The sequence below is a fragment of the Amblyomma mixtum genome, chromosome 1 (genome assembly GCF_055824585.1).
Source record: "Amblyomma mixtum isolate Tamu chromosome 1, ASM5582458v1, whole genome shotgun sequence".
NCBI lineage: Eukaryota > Metazoa > Arthropoda > Arachnida > Ixodida > Ixodidae > Amblyomma > Amblyomma mixtum.
Genome location: NC_143012.1, coordinates 39,511,524 through 39,530,106, shown reverse-complemented (window position 1 = coordinate 39,530,106; position 18,583 = coordinate 39,511,524). Strand labels below are relative to the sequence as shown.

At 44.4% G+C, this 18,583-nt stretch overlaps 1 protein-coding gene across 1 annotated transcript in view; it reads right to left on the bottom strand.

Moving 5' to 3' along the window:
* The window catches only part of bt (projectin protein bent), a 221,564-nt gene that overhangs the window by 42,434 nt on the left and 160,547 nt on the right, over positions 1–18,583 (bottom strand). Inside the window, exons 68-85 of the mRNA XM_089548430.1 lie at positions 17,553–17,834; positions 16,778–16,968; positions 15,817–15,931; positions 15,091–15,226; positions 13,727–13,893; positions 12,883–13,164; positions 11,850–12,146; positions 10,747–11,046; positions 9,539–9,817; positions 8,352–8,651; positions 7,581–7,883; positions 5,491–5,769; positions 4,778–4,883; positions 3,922–4,127; positions 2,999–3,171; positions 2,308–2,437; positions 634–921; positions 457–564 (exon numbers count right to left, since the gene is read on the bottom strand). Of these exons, the coding sequence (XP_089404556.1) occupies positions 457–564; positions 634–921; positions 2,308–2,437; positions 2,999–3,171; positions 3,922–4,127; positions 4,778–4,883; positions 5,491–5,769; positions 7,581–7,883; positions 8,352–8,651; positions 9,539–9,817; positions 10,747–11,046; positions 11,850–12,146; positions 12,883–13,164; positions 13,727–13,893; positions 15,091–15,226; positions 15,817–15,931; positions 16,778–16,968; positions 17,553–17,834 (3,942 nt within the window). The remainder of the gene's footprint in view (positions 1–456; positions 565–633; positions 922–2,307; positions 2,438–2,998; positions 3,172–3,921; positions 4,128–4,777; positions 4,884–5,490; positions 5,770–7,580; positions 7,884–8,351; positions 8,652–9,538; positions 9,818–10,746; positions 11,047–11,849; positions 12,147–12,882; positions 13,165–13,726; positions 13,894–15,090; positions 15,227–15,816; positions 15,932–16,777; positions 16,969–17,552; positions 17,835–18,583) is intronic.

The following is an 18,583-nucleotide window of genomic DNA, read 5'->3' as shown; positions in this document are numbered from 1 at the left end:
AGAGAAACATTTTGTAACACATAACCAAGCATGAAGCATTTAGCAGCTTTACATATCATGTTTAAAAGTCAATACTTATTCAAATTTAACACTGTATGAATTCAGGGCAGTATACTAAGGAGTGAAGTGGGTAATGTAACGGAAAAGGACTAAAGCACACAGCTCGAATACAAATGACTATGCACATCTTTGGGCGATTATAAGAATGCAGTCATTAGAGAGAGTGCACAATACTCATGCATTTGTCACACAGCACGAGGGTGCTTGTTGGAAGGCTTAAGAGCTTTTACACAAAAAAAACTATGTCAGAGCACTAAAGGAATTACTACTCATTTGTACTAGCACTTAAATGTACATAAAACAGTTAACCTTGTTTAATGCCACAGGACAGCTACAAGCCAATGTCAGTTTTGAATTTAAAACACTGCATACAATATGATAAAGCAGCAATCGTACCAGTGATTTCAGCTCCGCCGTCATCTTCCGGCTTCCTCCACTTGAGCACAACTGTCGAGTTGGTAACCTCGGGGTATTCAAGTGGTCCCTGAGGTGGTCCGGGTTTATCTGCGGGAGACAAATAAAACTGCCGCTCAGCAAACCGAACTCACCTTTCAGGGCTGCCAGACTACGTACCGTAGACAAGGACGTCGATGTCGGCCGAATCCTCTCCGTACATGTTCTTTGCCTTGATGGTGTACTTGCCAGTGTCGCCCCTCTGCGACACTGGGATGGTGAGGTTGACGGCCTCATCCGCAGTGTCGGTGCGGATGCGGTTTGTGGGCGGGATCTCCTTGTCGTTGATCAGCCAGGTGACGGCGGGAGCTGGCGCACCCGTGAGCGGGATGTTGATGTTGAGCGGATCACCCGCGCGCACGCGAATGCCTTTTCCGTACAGGCCATCCAGGTGCAACTTGGGCTTCTCTGCAATTAGACAGGAAGGATGTGCAAGTGTCAACATGTGTAGAGTGTTTTCAGGAGGTAGGGAAATCAATTTTATTTATCAAGATGATTTAAATGAGGGCACTCAGTTATAAGCTGCTCATCTAGTAACATTGTTTGCAACATTTGCTTGCACTTGCCAATGTGTAGGTCTGCATCAACTGGACGCTAGGTTAATTCAAATAGCTAGATGACCTGCTAGCCTAGTCTTGTTCAGGATATTGTGGCCAATTGTAGCTTTTAGGTGAAATACAATAAATTATACTCCGGCAAGAACAGATGCTCTAAAAAAGAAAATTTTGTCATTGCTTCTACTCTGACTTATTATCCTTCCAAAGCAGCAATAAGCCCACAACTGCCAAGAGAACAGGTACGTAACATGTACACATGTTGCAAATTCAAGTATGATAAAAGAAAGCGTAGTTGGCAATCCTTGCATGCCATTAGCTATTTGCATGTACAGTCAAGCCCACTTACAACAATATTCAAGTGCCATGGAAATACCATTGTTATATCCAATAATTGTTATAACAGGGTTGTGCCGAAAAAAAAGAAAAGATGACAAACTTCACCGCATTTATTGACAGTAAATACCCGAAGGGGTTTGATTGTTCTAATGCCTGTAAAAGCTCGTTAATTCGAACTTCAGGGAACCGGAAAAATGTTACTGATGACCAAATCACCGCCATCACTGTGCCACCGGGAGCTTCGCACACCTCCACGTCACAGGAATCAAGCCGTCTTTCCAGAAGTGATTCTTATGGGAAATTCAAGAAGCATGCAGAACTAAGGGTGCGGTGACAGCTGACAAGAGAAAAACTGTGCTGGCTGCATGCTCGCGCACTGCACCGACTGATTGGGGGTATGCGTGGCACGCGTAGCCAATGCAGCAATGCAGCAGCTCTCCCGACGCGATGACGCCTGCCTCTTTTGCTTTCGTGGCGTTGCTGCGCCAGCTTAGTCCATTGGTCGGCCCCCCACGTGCGCACTTTTGTGTTGTAAGCATGGTTTTGCTGGTGTGGTTGTAGCATTTCCTTATTTTTTTTTCTATAATGGCTGACACTCAATTACCAGATTTAATTGTCATAACCAGTAATGTGCGTGGACAGCATTGCTATAAGCAGTTTATTTTACTATAGAACACGTGGCAAAGCTGATGGTGCCATGACTGACCATTGTTATATCCGATATATTGTTATAGCCAGTATTGTTATAAGTGGGCTTGACTGTATATGTATTCTACACTCACTTTAAAATGCGGTTCAGTGTCTTTTCAGCACACACTTCAAGACACAGAGGCTTGGAGTTAATACGAGACATTACAGAGTTCTGCTTCTAACCAAGCTGCATCACTCAGAAGACCCCCACCTTTCATTGGCTTGGCTGCAATGGGTTTGGAAGCCATGCTTGGCTCGCTGGGGCCAGCTGCATTCTTTGCAACCACCCTGTACTCGTACTGGTGTCCGTCCGTCACATCCTTGTCCGTATACTCGGGTGTCTGAAACAGAACGCAGGTTAATGGATTACTATGGGACGCAGAACATCATTTGTTCTGAGAACGCTCAGTGCATTTTGCAAATGAACAGTTGCACTAGCTGCCCTAACAAGCAATATGGCTAAGTGAAAATGCACTAGCAAACCTTAGAGGTAATTGCAAGCAAGCTGCACCAAAACAAACTTTTCAGGCTCAAACTGCAGCTCTCTAATTTATAACGTGCTGTTACTGTACAATGTCTGCAGCGGTGCACAAAAGCAGACAGCTTTTACATGTACTAAAGGTGAAATTACTTTGTGCCAGACCAAGCAGAGCTTTCTTTGGTTTGGCACAAATTACTGCATTCATATAAAGCAGTTAAGCACAAATGTGCTTGTGTACCATTAGTCTGAAGCTGCCTTACAACATCAGCTTTCACGACTACTAACTTCACTGTCCAGCACAAACAGGTAGCACAGGTAAAGACATGCTTTTTGTGACAAATCGCAAGCATGCTCATGTCACACACTCTTTGTTGCGTGAAGCTGAACCACTGGTGACAAGAGATAAGGCCAACTGACTTACCCGAACAGGCTCCTTGTTGACGCGCACCCAGCGGTTCGACTTGGTGTCTCTCCGTTCAATGTCATAGCCAGTGATGGGTGACCCGCCATCATTGCGCGGTGGCTCCCATTTGATTTTGATGAAGTCACGGTCGTGGTCCACTGCCTCAGGCTGACCAGGCTTGCCTGGGGTACCTGCATTGTAGTTTGGAAGCAGGAAAACAAAACAACATAAGAATAACAAAAAGAATGCGTAAAAAAAGTCATTCTAGAACACTATAGTCAGATACAACTCAAGAAGGCAGCGGCTTTTCCCCGTCAAAGGATCCCCTTCCAGCCAATGGCGTCAGCCGATTCTCATGACCATGCTAGTGTCACAAAGCAGGGAGTGGTAGATAAAAGGTGATAGTCCCCTCCCTCCATAGGCAGGGATAGACCCCTCTCTCCATTGTGGCACCGCTCCCTGCGTTGTCACCCTAGCAGGGTCATGAGAATTGGCCGACGCCATTGGCCGGAAGGGGTTTCTATGACGGGGAAAAGCCGCTGCCTTCTTAAGCTGTATCCGACTATAGTCAGTTAAAACTGGGCCATAGAAGAATGCAAACCAAACTTTAGCTCTGTTGTAGAAAAGCATCTTATGCAACCTGATGCACTGTACCCTTTCGTCTGTTTCCTTATATACTGAAACATCCCAATGGGCATTGAAACTTCCTTAGACGTCCTGTGGACGTCCATGGGACGTCCAAAGCAGTTTCAATGTCCATTGGGATGCAAAGACTTAATACTTTCATATTTCACTTTAACATTGCGGCACCAAAGCATTGCAGTTATCAGTTAACTGTGAAGGTGGGCACCCTAATACAACTCCCCAATAAGCTGGCTCTTTTCACATGCATTGAACTGCACTGCAATGCCAGATGGCACAAAACGCAACAGAACCCTTACCGTATGGGCTCTTGGCTATGACCGGACGAGTTGTTGTGAGTGGCTCAGACAAGCCCTGTGCATTCTCAGCCATCACCCGGAACTCATACGCAGTTCCTTCAATGAGCTTAGGCACAGTGGCATCGGTGGCAGTTGGGGGCACAAACGAAACTGCAGGCACCCATTGGCCTCCATGTGTCTTGTCACGCTTCTCAATCACGTAACCACTGAAGGCAAAAAGAGACAGAGAAAAAAAACGAACAATTTTGCAGCAGTGTAACTTGAATGTACAGAGTTGGTCCAAAGTTCCCAGGCCACAGGGTCTATTTTTCATCGAAATATCCTGGCACTTAAGATGCCGAAAAGCTATCAAGGTTCTCAGATGTTAGAACGATACTTCTTCTACCCATTACAGGTATTTTGACCTTCGAGGGTGTCATAGCTGCCTGACTATAGTGCTTAAAAGCAGACCTTGTGGCCTGGAATCTTTTGACCAGCCCTGTACATCTGCAGCACGAAGAAAGAAACTGCTTTGGCATCATTAGGAAATGGGCCTTTCACAAGGTCTGGCAAGAACATCGTAATTTGCAATCTCTATAACTGGGTCACTTATTATTTTTTTAGAGCAGGCAAATATTTATATTGTATGATCATAAACCAGTAAACCTTGTCGAATTTGCATCACAGCCAATGGTCCCTTTCCTGGCAAAACTACAAATTTGGTAAAGCCAGAATGGTAATTGAATAATTATGTGCACATCATCCATTGAATTTTTTTTGTATATGTGCAATTATAGTGCACAATGTTCTATGAGAGCAGCATTCCATCTATCTTACAATGCACCTCTAAATTTTTTTCAATCAACGAACAACTCACGTGATATCACTTCCTCCGGTGTCCTTAGGTGGCCTCCAAGAAAGCTTCACATGGTCTTTGTCAACTTCGTCGACATTCAGAGGACCTTCTGGAGGATTTGGCTTGTCTGTAAAGTAACGAAATATTGATTGTTACTCATCAGCATCTTATTCTTTTAACATTTTCATCAAATGGTGCATGGCCATTGTCATTAAGTTGCCTCGGTGAATACAGGAATGTAAACAGCCTAAAAGAATAGCAGATTTGTCGTTTTAGATCCAATGTTACGGAAAGCAAGGATGATAAGAGGGACCATCTGAGATAAAACTTAATAAAGCAAGCAAATATGTGCCTATGTAAAAAAAGAAAAAGAAAGTAAAGAAAAACTGCAGCTTGTAAGCTAAGGTCCCTATGGGTACTGAAACTCTCTTGGAAGTCATGTTGGATGTCATGTGGATGTTTAGGACATCCATGGGACGTCCAAAAAGTTCCAGTGCCCATTGGGGTGGTACGTCACAGACCTGATTCACTTACAAAATGGCATTCACATTTCTTGGGCCTTTCAACAAATTAAATACTACTGCGCACTGAAGTTCGTTTTTTTTGCACATGCTTAAGCACTATGATGCACTTGAGCAATATCTAGTGACTACCACATTGGTCCATACAGCAAGTCTCATTGTTATTGATAGTCACTACATCTTAAATAAGCAAGATATTTAGAATAGACTTACCCAGAATGACGACAGGCAAGGTACCGCTGTCCTCGCCACTGTCATTCTTGAGGTGTAGTGTGTACGCTCCGCCGTCAGACCTCTTTGTGTCAACAGTGTTGATAATGGTGTAGTCATCGAAGTTGGAGATGGTGACACGGTCATCCGCGATCAAGGGCTTGCCATCGACCATCCACGAAACAGTTGGCGGAGGTGCACCAATGAACTTGATGTCCAGGTGCAAGGTCTGGCCAATCTTGACCTTGACTTCTTTCATGGGGCTCACAATCTTGGGGGCCACTGGTAGATAGTAACAGTGAACACATGTAAACGACTGGCCAGTGCCACAATACATTGTGACTTCATGCATCAATACATGAAACGTAATGTGGTTTCCATCAGTGCCTTCCACTGAGCATCAAGCACTAGAAGTAGAAAGCACAGTTGATGCTTAATGAACGGAAAAATAAGTGCAAGTAAAGTATGGTTGAAGAGCAGGGAAATAATTAAACAAACTCAATGCGGTTACTCACTACCCTAAACCGCAAGTACAAATTTAACTGAAACCATGATTCAAGGATTCTTTTTTATGGAGTGAATAGAAAAACGTTAAATGGTTTCTCAATAAAATAAAGTCATGCATAGTCAAGAACATTACCACTTGGGGAGGAAGAAAGTTTCAAGTTCAAATTTGCGAAATCCTTATACAGTGGAACCTCGATTATACGTCCCCCGGTCATGCGACGACCTGCATTTTACGACGAATTTGTGCGGTCCCGGCAAAACCGCCATAGAGACAATGCATTAAAAACCTCGGTTATACGACGCAAATTTTAGAAGGACCCCGCTTGGTACGACGTCTGGCTCGTACCGTCCGTCAAAAAAGGTCGTCAGCAAACGCAGGCCGGGATGCACCGTATTTTCGCGATTCTAAGCACCCCCCGAATCTAAGCACCCCCTAATTTCGGAAAAAAATTTCTGAAAAAAAAAACTTTGCATGCGAATCTAAGCACCCCCTTTTTTGCGTGGATGAGAGCGTTGCCGAGGCCGCCAAGTGCACTTGCTCTCTTTTTCACGAGCCTGTGCAGTCGGAGGCCCGAGGAGGCGCGGCCGGCGCGTTGTTGTTGTGACTGAGAGAAGGATGAAAAGGAAATTGCACGGGCCTGCCTACTGGCTCGAGCCGAGCCACCACCGCTGCCACGTGCAGACAGAGGAGAGTTAAAAGATCAGAGGAAAGATAAAGAGAAAAGATAAGACGCCCGTCGCAGCAACAAATGCCTCCGCCGGAGCGGACGCTGATGAAAAAACTGATAAGCGGGCGAGGCCGCGCTCGCCGAAGCGAGGACAGCGGCGTCCACGGCGCTTTTTGTGTTGCTGCGTTCCGACACTACAAGACAGATGGCGGCACAGAACTGTCTGCAGCTATTTTTCTTTTGAATGTTTCCTAAATAAAATGTTTTTTCTCGCGCCCGTTTCATCGAGATTTCGCCGCGAAAAGAGGGGCCCGGGGGGGAAGGGGGGGGGGGGGTCAGTTTAGATTTTTCGAATCTAACCCCCTCTCACTTTGGGCATCGCGATCGTGAAAAAAAGGGGGTGCTTAGAATCGAGTAAATACGGTAGGCACACTTTAGCCAGTCGATAACCGGTGCACCTTAATCTTTCCACCTATCAAGAAAACCGCGCGAACCGATGCCCCGCAGCTCACGGCAGCCTCAACGGCCATTTTACCTTGTTTGTTGAATACTGGCCCTCTGCCGGCAAAAATGTGCTGCATTTGTGTTCCGAAAAAAAAAAAAAAAAGATGATCAGCCGTTAAAAAATATCATGCTTGATTTTCGATTATACGACACCCGGATTATACGACGGTTTCGCGCGGTCCCCTGAACGTCGTATAATCGAGGTTCCACTGTATTTACTTGCACAATAGATACTTTTGAGCAATGTGTAAACACATTAATCGGTGCGTCAAAATGTAAATTTTCACTAACTTATCATCCTGCACAATAAATCCGCCCTCAATTTTTTGCGAATATTTAAACAAAAAAAGTGTGTCCATTATGTGGATAATGACAGTATTGTCATCAGGTTAATAAAGCACTAATTCAACTCACGGAATCTAGGCTTGCATGTGACGAGATCCGATGGCTCAGAAGGCTCACTCTCGCCACCAGCATTGACAGCGATCACCCTGAACTCGTAGTCCTGGTTCTCCCTGAGATCTGGCACGGTGGCCTTGGTCTGTGACGCTGGGACCTCCTTCGCCTTGGTCCAGAGGGGTGAGCCGCGCTCCTTCTTCTGGATGATGTAGCTCTTGATGGGGCAGCCACCGTCATCAGTGGGAGGCTTCCATTCCAGGTCAACATGGTCCTTATCCCAGTCGGTGATCTTGGGACGGCCTGGCTGGCTTGACGCCTCTGAAATGCCACGGACAAAGATTCGCCATTGAGACATGTCCAGCTGCACTTAAAAACGAAAACAGAAACGTTTATTTTATATTATCTAAGCTTGTATACTGTGCCCAATAGTGGTGTGTTACAAAATTTAGAGTTTATCAATGCGAGACATACAAGCAGGATGACAGACAGCCACAAAGATTTCGCTTGTGAGAGACAGAGAAAGACAGATCTAATGGGAGTGCCGAGTAACATTAGAGTATAGATGGATTTTTCGCTGCTCTTCTCATAAAAGGCAGTGATGAACAGCATTAGCAAGGCCAGCCTCACTGCAGCTGTATCACACAAATACATGAGAAATACTAAATGAAGACAAAATGTCGCATGGTGAGGTATAATAGAACTAAAAGCTTAGAAACACTACTCATTCAAAATAACAAAACAAGAAAAAAGAAACTATGCAGTAACCACAGGACTTGCTGCACCTACCAAACTGGTCCTTGGCAATGATGGGCTCGGTCTTCTCAAGTGGCTCCGACTCGCCGATCTCGTTGACGGCCTTCACACGGAACTGGTAGCTCTTCTTGTGAACCAGTTTCGGCACCTTACACGTGAGGTTGGGTGTGGTGCCAGCTTCCACCCAGGTGCCACGAGACGTGTCCATCTTTTCAATCATATAGTGCCTGATGGGAGTGCCACCATCGTCTTCTGGAGCCTTCCACGTGATGGTGGCCGAGTTCTTGGTCACTTCTGCAATGCCCAGTGGGCCTTGTGGTGGTGATGGGCGGTCTGAAAGTGAGGACAGATTAAGGACATGAGGAACTCGTTTCTGTTCCGGCTCATAAATGAGCTCTGATGTGTTACTGCCGGCTCTGTTGATACAACCTACGCTCAACAGTTTTCTTAGTAGCAGGCACTTACAAGGCTGGTCAAAACCTTATCAGATATTAAAAATACCTTAGAAAGATATTAAAAAGAGCACTAATGCTTCTAAGCTGTACATACTGGATCACCTGACAGAAACAAGCCTTCATATCGAATAAAATTGGTTAGCAGCACAAAATAGCATGCAGAGAATCTTAAGCAATGCAATGTTCAAGCCTTGTTGACATTCCTGTGTATTTACTACGAGAGTGGAATCTATGCAAACTCTGTCAACAGAACACATTCTTTCTCCTCTAAAACAATCCCTTAAATACTGGACAAGAATGCTCTATGCAACTACATAAAGGCTTCTGCGAAGTGAATATATTTATCAGGAGCTGCACATCTAGGCTGCATAACGTAGTTAATCATAAATCCATAACCAAGCTTGCATTTGAATTATTCCCACAAGTACAAATCACATCTCACTAGTCACTTGTTACATATAGTGAATGTATTCCTTATTGAGTCTAAAGATAAGAAGGATGAGTATTTGCCGTCTACAAAAATTTAACGAAGTCTTTGTTAGAAGACAGAGTACGAAGAGGTTGATGAAACTGGTGTTCATTCGATCAATTTCATTTCCTCTAGCAGTCGGACAGCGTGGTGTAGACCATTTTCAGCGTAAATATGTTCAGTTCAATCACTTAAGCTGCTTTTCCAGTACTCTAGCACAGGAATTTTACAATAAAAATGCTATATAAGCAAGCAAAGACGCCCAAGAGCAAGCTGGCCCAGTATTCTCTGCTCACCGAGCACAGTCACTTTAGCGGAGGCCGACGTCTTGCCATAGGCGTTCTCCAGGATCAGCGTGTATTTGCCAGAGTCAGAGCGCACGGAGGACGCAATGTCCAGCATGGCCTGACTGGCGGTGCCGGTGACCTCGACGCGGGCATCGTGCACTGGCTTGTCCTGGATCTGCCACTCGACAGTCGGGGCGGGCTCGCCCTTGATGGGCACCGTGAAGTTGATGGGCCGTCCTGCCCGCACCTTGATGTCCTTCAGCGCAGCCTTGTCCAGTGATGGAGCCACTAAGCAGCAAACAGTTGAAGGGGTGTTCGTGCAATGTGACTTAAGTTTCAGCTCCACTTGTACTGTCTTAATTATTGCTAATGGGAACACGGGAGCACGTGGCCTTGCATACCATCAGTGCATTCTAATGGGGCCACGAGGAACCGGAACATATACATAGCATAATAATCGAGTAATTACTCACTGACATCCAACCGAGCACAGCCAAATGGCTACAAAGGAAAGCTATATGGCTTTCTCAGAAACTTCGTAGTTAAAAAAAATTCGTCCTTGTCTGGGGTTTGAACTCGGGACCACCGCTTCACCGGAGCAGTCGCTCTACCAACTGAGCTAACCGGAATGGCAAGGTTATGGTAGGGCGAGAGCGAAGTGATCAGTAACTCGAAGTGGCAACTGTGTTGGTTTGACCATATACATAGCCATATACATTTGACCCCATTTGACTATATACAGAGCATGTTTCTGACCAGCACTGCACATACTATTAGCTGGTTCCTCAAATGCATATTAATGCACTTTCATTTTGATGGTCAGAGTGCCTTGTGCAATGTATGCCCCAAAAGTTTTTGCACATTTTCTGGGAAAAAAAACAAAACAAAGGGCATTTATTGCATGAGTAAACATGATGATTGTCCCACGCATAAAACTGCCTCCACAGGCTGAATGCAAAAGACCATCACAAAAGTGGATGCACGCCATGTGACTTTTTTACCTGCTCAGCTTCTTCATATTTAATGGCTATTTAAAATTATTAATCAATTACTCTGTCTCCACACCAAATAGAAAAAAAGCAATTTTCTAATTCTTTGCATGGTTCAAAGACCATTGGATAGAAAAGAAAAAAACAATATCCAAAATTTCCTTGTGCTCTACTTGCTTTCAAAGACTGTCTGCTTTTTTTATCGTATGTTTGACACCAGCAACTTACACTTTCGTGGCTTGCAGACCACCGACTGTGAGGGGTCACTTGGCTCACTGGGTCCAGCCTTGTTGATGGCGACAATGCGGAATTCATATTCCTCGCCTTCCTTCAGATGAGGCACGGTGGCCTTGGTGGCATCGCCGGGAACGCGAGCAGCTTCCTCCCACAGTGGGCTGCCCTTGTTTCGCTTCTCCACAACGTATCCCGTGATGGGGGCGCCACCGTCGCGTGGTGCGCGCCATTCCAGATCAACGTGGTCGGCGTCCCAGTCAGTGACCTCGGGAGGCGTTGGTTTGTTGGGTTGGTCTGAAACGATACAAGGTGAATGCTCAGTCAGCTGGTTATGCAAGCACAGCTCATGTTCAGAACCTAACTCTTCTAAAACTGTCTTTCAGGTCACACGAAAAATAATACGTATGATCTTGTATATAGGGTGGATGAATGTAAGGCAAACTCTGGTATCCTGATATAAGAAGTGAACCGCAAAAAATATTACAATCCTTATTATTCAAAAACTCATGTTAGTTAAGTGCCACTGTTAGCATTCCGTTCCTCGTGAAGGCATTGGTAGGGCCCTCAGTAGTGAAGTCACAGCTAAAAAACAGCCCAGACGAAGCCAACATAGACAGGGCAGCGTAGTGAGCTAGTGAAAGGAAAATTATAGGAGCAATGCTAGAAACAGGAAAAAAAACGGAGCAGATTTTAGAAATGACAAGTTAATAGCATTCTTGTTCAAATCAAGAAGACTCCATTGGCCCAGCATCTAATGCAGACAATAGATAACTCATGGTCTCTCAGGATTACAGAGTGGATTTCAAAACAAGGAAGACAAAGCAGAGGGAACCGGAGAGACAGGTGGAAAGGTTAAAGAAGGGCATTTACAAGAATAGCGGCCAGAGTGGGCATAAATAGGGCTAATTCTAGGTCAGTGGTAGAGGCCTTCGTACTGCGATGGGCTTAACTGGGCTGAGGAAGAGGATGATGACGATGATCCTCCGACAGTGGGCATAAATGGGCTGAGGATGATGATGGTAGTGGGCAATTTGATGAGCATCCTATTCAAGACACATACAGAGCTTTGCTGCTATTTCCGCTATATTGTAACTCACCAAATGGATTCTTGGCAGTGATGGCGTCCGTGGTGGTGGCGTATGGGGAGTCGCCTTCCTTGTTCACCGCCTTCACCCTGAAGTGATACTGGTGCTGGTTGGCCAGGCGCTCGGCCTTCACCGTGGTGCCCATGGTTTCAGCAACGGGCGTCCAGATGCCAGTGTCCAGGTCCTTCTTTTCCACCACGTAGTGCTGGATGTCGCAGCCACCGTCATCCTTGGGCGGCTTCCAGGACACCTCACAGTTGTCCTTGGTGATCTTGTCAATCTTGATCAACTGCGGTGCCTGCGGAACATCTGCAGCAAACAGGTTCAAAGGTCAGTGTTGTGAAAACGCTTTGCAAGCGCTGCACATAATTTGCTTTGCTTTGAACCTTTGGAACTGAGTAAAATTAGAGCTAAACGACGTTCAAGAAGTGCAACAAATTTAAGGGCAAAGAAGCATAAGCATGTGTAATGAAGATAAAAAAAATTCTGGCCACCAATATGAATGCCACTTTTGGATGCTTTGTTGGTCTCCACATTTACTGTGCAGAGCACATTTCCCATCCAGTCAATCTCTGGAGTGTAGTTTGCTCGAAGGTAGGCCAGACCAGCTGGTTTAATTATGACCAAATAAAACTGCTCCCCAGAGTCAAGAACGCTGCTTCTAAGAGAGTGACCTACATAAGTAATGGTTAAAAACATTTAACAAGTGGTAGCAAGGGCAGTGTCACAGTTTTTGTCTAGTGTATGCTGCACGAAATTAGCAAGTTTTGTTGGGATGGGAAATATCAAAGATGTGGAACAAGTCGGTGATATATCAGCTTTTTAAACACGGCCTCAAACTAAACAAGAAGATCACATGAAAGGCACTGGCAAGGTAACAGTTTTTCTACAGAAATGCACTACTCTCCAAACATGAGCAATGCTAGAGGAAGAAGAATGTCCTGAAAATGACTGACTTTCAAGCCTCTGAATTTCCCTCGAAAGCTGGGAGAAAGCTGCTCAGCACAGCAGACACGGCAACCAGTGTGGCGAGTGTGACACTTACCTAGGACAGTTACATTGACCTTAGCGGTGTCCGTGCCATTGGCATTGGTAGCGGTCAAAATGAGAACACCGCTGTCGCCTCGCTCAGCATTGCGCACGGCCAGCTTGGTCTTGTAAGGCTCGTGCGAGATGGTCCAGCGCTTGTTGTCCTCTATGCTCTTGCCCTCCAAGGCCCACTTCTTGTTTGGCGGTGGTTCGCCAAGAACCGGCACTTCAAACTCGAAGCTCTTGCCAACCTTGATACGGATGTCATGCAGGGCAGTGCGATCGATCCTTGGAGCCACTGTGATGAAAAAAAAAACATTGACATCACTGTTACCCATGTCACGACGATAAAACTAAAAAAATGGCCCCCAAAATAATAAACCAGACTCCTGCGTATGCTCTAAAGCGTCAAAATACAAATTTCTGCAAAGATGAATGTCTCATGCACTCAGCAAACAAACGTGCTGATACCAGCTTTCCAGTCTAAGTAAAAGAGTCATTCCTCTGGGACAGTAACTGAAAGTTCTGCAGTACAAAATGATGGAGGCGAAACACCCGACGCAAAATGATCAGCAAGTTATGTCAATGTTGTCAGTTTTCACTGTTCAGTAAACTCAACATCTACTCATCAGCTTTACTGCAACAAACACAGCCTGTAGTTTCTGAAGCTAGAATGCCAGTTGAGCATTTCTACTAGAGGAACAACTTCGGTAGTTGGTAATGCAGAATTGGTGTATCACATTGTGTTTTTGTTCAGATTTTCTTTGTCACACAGATGTCCGATAACTAAAATACACCATAAATTGTTTAGGAAGTAAAGCTGTAGCACAGGGCACCATTTCACGAGCTTGACAACTCACTGTTCTTGGGGCGAGCGACGTGCTGGCCGGTGGACTCGCTGGGAGCTCCTGGGCCACCCTTGTTGACCGCCCTGATGCGGAATTCGTATGGGGTGCCCTCCACCAGATCGCCAACCTTCGCCTTGGTCTCATCTGCTGGCACCTCCAAGACTGGTGTCCAGTCGGGGCTGAATGCAAGGAATGTGCAAGTGTCACTTAATTTGGTGGCAGGGTAAATCTCCTCACATCAACAGCTGAACTGTAATATGGAAACCAGGTTTTTAGCTTTGCTTTATGGCAGTCAATTGCCTGCAGACCAATCTGACAAAGCTGAACCATTTTTGTTGTGTATACCATAGCTAGCATATTGCTCCTACATCTGCTTATTCACCCTTCTTTCAAAGGTGATTTAAAAAAAAAAAAAACAGTAAGAATTGTCAGTGACAGACTGACATAAAAAGTGTGAGCTTCATTTTCATATAAGTGCCTTACAGAAGTTCAGTTCATCATTCACAGTTGAAATAAAGAGATTAAAGAGACTTTTTTTTTTTAGCTAACATTTTTTGACTGCATGAAGATGACCAGACAGTGTCATAAATAGAGAAAGGAGCCATGCCAGGGCATCTACTAGTGGCTCCTGGTGGCACAAAATGCAAGCTTCCTACACTGTGTTTCACTGTTTCATGTGTTTCAGTGTGGCAACAACAGCAAAACAGACCACTAGATGGACCTGAAAGCATCTACCCATGATTAGCGGGGATTAATAAAATGCTTTGTGGTGAAAACCATCCCCATAAAAGTGTGACAACCTTGCTTGCTAGGATGGCTGTCATCACTGCCACAAGACGGTGCAGTAAGCAAGTGAATCCAAACCACCTTCATCAATTTCACACAACACAAGAAAGCCGAGTTCCTGGTCTTGTACGTGCTAATCCCGCAAACGACGAGGAATGTAAATAAACATTCCTACATGATGACAGTCCATCAAAAGCACTACAGTCTGGTGAAACCATGAGTAATTAATCCGTAACACCAAGTTGTAGTATCCTGTAGACTCCAGCCAAAACCAATCTGCATGTTACGTAGTTAAAACAGTTAATTAAATGAGCTATCAAAACCAATCCACATGGTTACATAGTTAAAACAGTTTCTAAAATGAGCTATCACTGGTTCAATACAGCTCAGAAGCAGGCTCTCAAGTACATCTGGTTTACAATCAAACAAAAGTAAAATGCTCACATATAAGGCAAGCCACAGAATAGCTTTGCTGCACATTCACATCTTTCATATAGAGACTTTTAGACTACGGAATTCACAATAGTACTTGCATTTGCAACAGAGAGAAAATGCAGGTAGACAGAGATGGAGAAAAAGTTCATCCTCACTTGTACTTGTCCTTCTTTTCAACGACGTAGCCCGTGATGGGTGAACCTCCATCATTCTCGGGTGGCGTCCACTTCAGCTTCACAAAGTCCTTGTCGTAGTCCTCGATCTCAGGCTTGCCAGGACTGCCAGGTTCATCTTAGAAATGGACGAAGCACCGATATTACATTTCAGATAATAAAATTTAGAAACTCTCATTCAATTTCTGCCATAACAAACCATCTTCCTGAATAAATTTAAAAGAATGAAAGGCAACAGCAGTATCACCAGCGTGCCAATTATATTTTGTTTTTCTGAAGTTTCAAAACTACATTCCCATAGAGTTCTTGAGTGTGATCAAACAAAAAAAGGACATAAATAATAAGGCACATACATGTGGAACAAAGCTGTCGTTATTCATAGAAGTAGCAAGCAACTTAAACTACACTACTCTAACGAGGCAACAAGATGAAAATTAAAACCCACACTGCAGCTGTTTAAAGCTGAATGCATGTTTTCAGAAGTTTTCTTTCAACGTTTTTCTGTATGATGTATTTTTTCCTGCTTTTTCTAAATTGTTTTGATGCGCACATGACAACTGCATAGAAAAACGTGCATGTTTTTAAATCATGAATTGTTTTAATATGATAGCTATGAAACGAGTTAACATTTGTGATGCAGTCAGCAACTACAATGTATGAGAAAGCAGATATGAGGCTTGCAGACAAGCGGAAATTGTGGAGACCTACCGAACGGATTCTTGGCAACAATGGACTTGTCAGCTTCAAGTGGTTCAGACTCTCCCTGGCGGTTGGCAGCCCTGACCCTGAACTTGTACGTCTTGCCAGGCTGCAATCCCTTCACCTAGATGACAGGCAATGATCAGCAGTTTTAGCCACCAACATCAACTCAACAGATATTTGATTATGTTACTAGATACCAAAATCTTCCTGTGACTGCAGAGCGTCACAGACAAAATTTGTTTTAAAAGCGCATAGCTAATAGTAATGAACCATACTGCATTCAGCTTAAAATGTTCAGGCAACTGAGTAATTGCTGATTCAATTAAGCAATTAAGCAGCAACTCAATTTTAAGTGATATATAGCAGTGAGGTATGGAGTGCTTTCACAATGAAACTGGCTACATTAGGAAAAAAAAAAATGTGCCCTGTAAGCAGAAATCCTGTAGTTTCTTCATGGCCCTGTTTTTCTTCCAGCTCCTAACAGAGCTCATTACATTCTTGCTCTTAATTTGTTTCATCCTTCTGTAGCTATTCCCAAAGAGCTACAGGGCACATAACACTACTGAAAGGCAAAATGCAAATGCCATCCTGTTGACGGCTCTCATGCATTAGCACCACGTTTTTTTCCATTAATCCCTAACAACCTAACATCAGGTTGTGCTGAAGGTAAGCCACATATTCTCCAGCCAGTGTGGTGTGTGTGGTGTGTGTGTGTGTAGACATCACCCGAGAAACTCATTGTATTATACCATCATCAGCCTTCATTCGCACTTTCCTTTTCCTCCTCTTCCCTCTCCCCTGTGTGGAGTAGCAGGCCAGGGCCATGTTACCACCGGCCGACCTCTCCACCTTTCCCTCATTAAAATTCCTTTCTCTCTCTCTCTCCACATATTCTGTGTTTAAAAATCCGCTTCTGATTTTCTAAAACAACGTGGCATTTTCTGACAAAATACAGCCAGCAACCAACCTTCATCTGAGTTTCAGGACCGATGGTGTCACCAGCCGGAACCCACAGGCCGGTGTTGGGATCCAGCTTCTCAACCACGTAGTGGTCGACAGGCATGCCTCCGTCATCCACAGGGGGATTCCATTTGAGCGTGCAGCCTTCGGCGTGGACGTCTTCAATCTTGAGTGGTCCTCCGGGAGGTGTTGGCTTGTCTGCACACAAATGAGATTTCAGTTAATTGTGACGAGAGCACTTTGTCCGAGTTGTGCATGTTATGAGGACAGGACAACAGAGAAAACAATTCAATGAGGTCCATTTGATCTTGGCCTAAGTTAAGGGCAGAACTACCATTATGAGGAGACACATAGCTAGCCCTGTAGTTCTCTGTGTACAGCCTAGCATTCTGCTATTAAGTCACTCCATTACACTGTGTCGTGGTTACTCTGCATATCTATTTTCAACTTATTCAGGTCTAGTCTTTAAAACTATATTTTTAAATGTTACCTTATGATCAAGCACTAGCAGCGATGATAATGATAATAGTAATCATCATCATCATCATCAGCCTGACTATGCCCACTGCAGGGCAAAGGCCTCTCCCATGTCTCTCCAATGAGCCCTGACCTTTGCCAGTTGCAGCCACCGTATCCCTGCAAACTTCTTAATCTCATCCGCCCACCTAACTTTCTGCAATAACAAATAATAATAATAATAATGGCAATAAAAACAGAAAGGAAAAGAAGTCTGTATTAAGCTAAAGCTCGTGATAATTGTGTTCTCTCTGACAATGACTCACCAAGGACAATGACTTCAACGTCAGCGACATCCTTTCCGTGCTCGTTGACAGCGGTAATGGTGTAAGTTCCACTGTCGGCACGCTGGGCATGTCGCACGTTGAGCTTGGTGTTGTAAGGAACGTTGGTCAGCTTGACATGGTCCGAAGGGGTCACCTTCTTGCCCTTGAGGGTCCACGTGACCTCCGGCGGAGGCTCACCAATGACGTTCACGTCAAAGTTGAAGTTCTGTCCAGCCTTGATGCGTACCTTGTCCAGGTTCGACCGGTCAATTTTGGGTGCCACTGAAACAAGCCAAAAAGAGAAAAAATAATGTTGAAACATTGGCAGGAAAGTGTCGGTCTAAGTGAGCTTACTTGGACCACAAGAAAATTTAAGAAATTAATAAAATATTACGAACGCTTAACATTGAGCTTAAGCTGTTACATTGGACAGAAAAAAAAGAAAAAGTGGCTTGCAACATCTGTAACTTTCATCATCTGTTAAGTTACTGCTGAGAACATTATAAGAAAATTATACTAAAGCTTCTTTAACATGAAGAAAATATCGGAAACATTGACACTGAATGAAGAAAATATATTTTTAGCTCCCATCTTATACCTTGCAAGCACTGGTAGTACCATGACAGTACCAGGTGAATGACAACCTATCAGTGTGCAATGCATGCGAGTTTGATCATTTTATCTGCTTAAAACTTGCAGCATATTTCAAGCACCAATCCTAACCCACACTGGTGTTGCTTTGCACTGAAGATGTGCTTTATTTCTGGATGATTTTAATGTTTAGTGATGCATACTCAGCAAGGAGGAACCATGAACCACATCCAACAACTGAATCCCTTACACAGCTGTCATTTTTGCTGAGAATATTTACTGCATTTACTAAGGGCACAGATACATAAAACTCTGAACGTTATGCCACTTGTCCTCTTGTGAGCTTTTCACCCACAATAAGGATGTGTTCTTTGAATTTAATATCATCATCATCATCATCATCAGCCTGACTAAGCCCACTGCAGGGCAAAGGCCTCTCC